This window comes from Microtus ochrogaster, linkage group LG5 (genome assembly GCF_000317375.1).
Source record: "Microtus ochrogaster isolate Prairie Vole_2 linkage group LG5, MicOch1.0, whole genome shotgun sequence".
NCBI lineage: Eukaryota > Metazoa > Chordata > Mammalia > Rodentia > Cricetidae > Microtus > Microtus ochrogaster.
The window spans coordinates 39,092,343-39,093,791 of NC_022031.1; the positions used below are offsets into that span (position 1 = coordinate 39,092,343).

Here is a 1,449-nt window from a genome sequence, read left to right on the forward strand (position 1 = left end):
CATTTAAACACTGCTTGGCCCATTTCTATCTAGCCTCTTCTAGGCTAATTCTCACATATTAATTTAGCTCATTTCTAATCATCTGTGTAGCACCGCTAGGTGCACTTACCTGGAAGATTCTAGCCTACATCCATCCTGGGTCAGAGCTTCATCGTGTGTGCCTCAGAGAGCACAGCTATGCATCTGCCCTGGAGAGGGGAGCATGACGTCTCTTCTCCAGAGAGCAGAGCTGTCAAGTGTGAGCTCACTTCCTCTTCCTCCCAGCATTCTGTTCTGTTTACTCCTCCCACCTATGTTTTAACCTATGAGGCCAAGCAGTTTCTTTATTACTTAACCAGTGACCTTCCTCCATCAGCCCTATTGAGGCAGTCTAAGGTGTCCGTGTACTTTCTAAGTTTGTTTCTCATCGGGTTGTCTCCAACCTTCCTCATACACTGTTTGCATAGGTTCCCACAAACAATACCCGGCACTGCTTTCTCGACTTTACAGTACTTGAGAATATGGTGTTATGCTGACACCAGCACCTACAGATGCAAACCTGGCGCTCTGATGGATCTTTTCTCCTCTGAAGCTGCCGTTGCAGTGGTAGCAGCACTGTTCTCTCGTCTCCTGGTGTCTGCCTTTCCAAGAACTGGCGTACCTTTGGTTCCCAGTAAAATGGCATTGGATTAGGTAGCTCTGCTTGTCCCCATCCTCACCAGTGTAGTGGCAGCTCGTTTCCTTCTCTGAGGTTGATAGAACACTGTGGGGAAGAAAGACAAGAAGAGGATTTACTAGCCTTGTGCCAGCCCATCAGAAATAAAAAGGAAAAAGCCCTGCAGAGTGGTGAGGGCAACAACAGAAGCAGACATGCAGTGTGCCCCACCCCCTGCTGCCCTGAGTCCTGTAAGCATAAGCGCCTTGCTCCCGCAGCTGTTGCCTCTCAGCTGCTCCTTGTCTGCTGTTCATTCTGTCTGGAGAAGCCACAGTAGGATGTGGGGATTAAGGAGTGGACTAAAGTCTTGGAAGTAATTTACTATTTATTATAAATAACATCTAAAAGTGTTTCTGCAAGGATCCATGTTTCCCGTGGTCCCTGCCATTCTGCTGTAACTCAAACAATGCCAGTTTAACTGGCAGAGTCTAAGGGATTCCACTAGCCCAAAACTGTACCAGAGATTTTTGTGATTTAGTTTCCCAGTCTAAACATGACTTGGAAAGAGGCAGTCATAAAATTTTGTATTATTTTGGTATTATCTTTTAACATTCAGGAAATTCCCAAGCTAGACTTCAGTTACTTGATTTCCAAGTATGATCAGGAAAGTGGCAGATCAGGAAAATGAACCTTATTATTTCTGCCTATAGCTTCTTTGCCTGAGTCAGTGTCGAAGACACCCATCTCTCTGCCTGGGTCAGTGTCGGAGACACCCTTCTCTCTGCCTGGGTCAATGTTGGAGACACCCATCTCTC

At 46.3% G+C, this 1,449-nt stretch overlaps 1 protein-coding gene across 1 annotated transcript in view; it reads left to right on the forward strand.

Annotated features, from left to right (window-relative positions):
- Window positions 1–1,449, forward strand: part of Reck (reversion inducing cysteine rich protein with kazal motifs) — a 66,882-nt gene that overhangs the window by 55,348 nt on the left and 10,085 nt on the right. Inside the window, exon 15 of the mRNA XM_026786606.1 lies at window positions 913–967. Within this exon, the coding sequence (XP_026642407.1) occupies window positions 913–967 (55 nt within the window). The remainder of the gene's footprint in view (window positions 1–912; window positions 968–1,449) is intronic.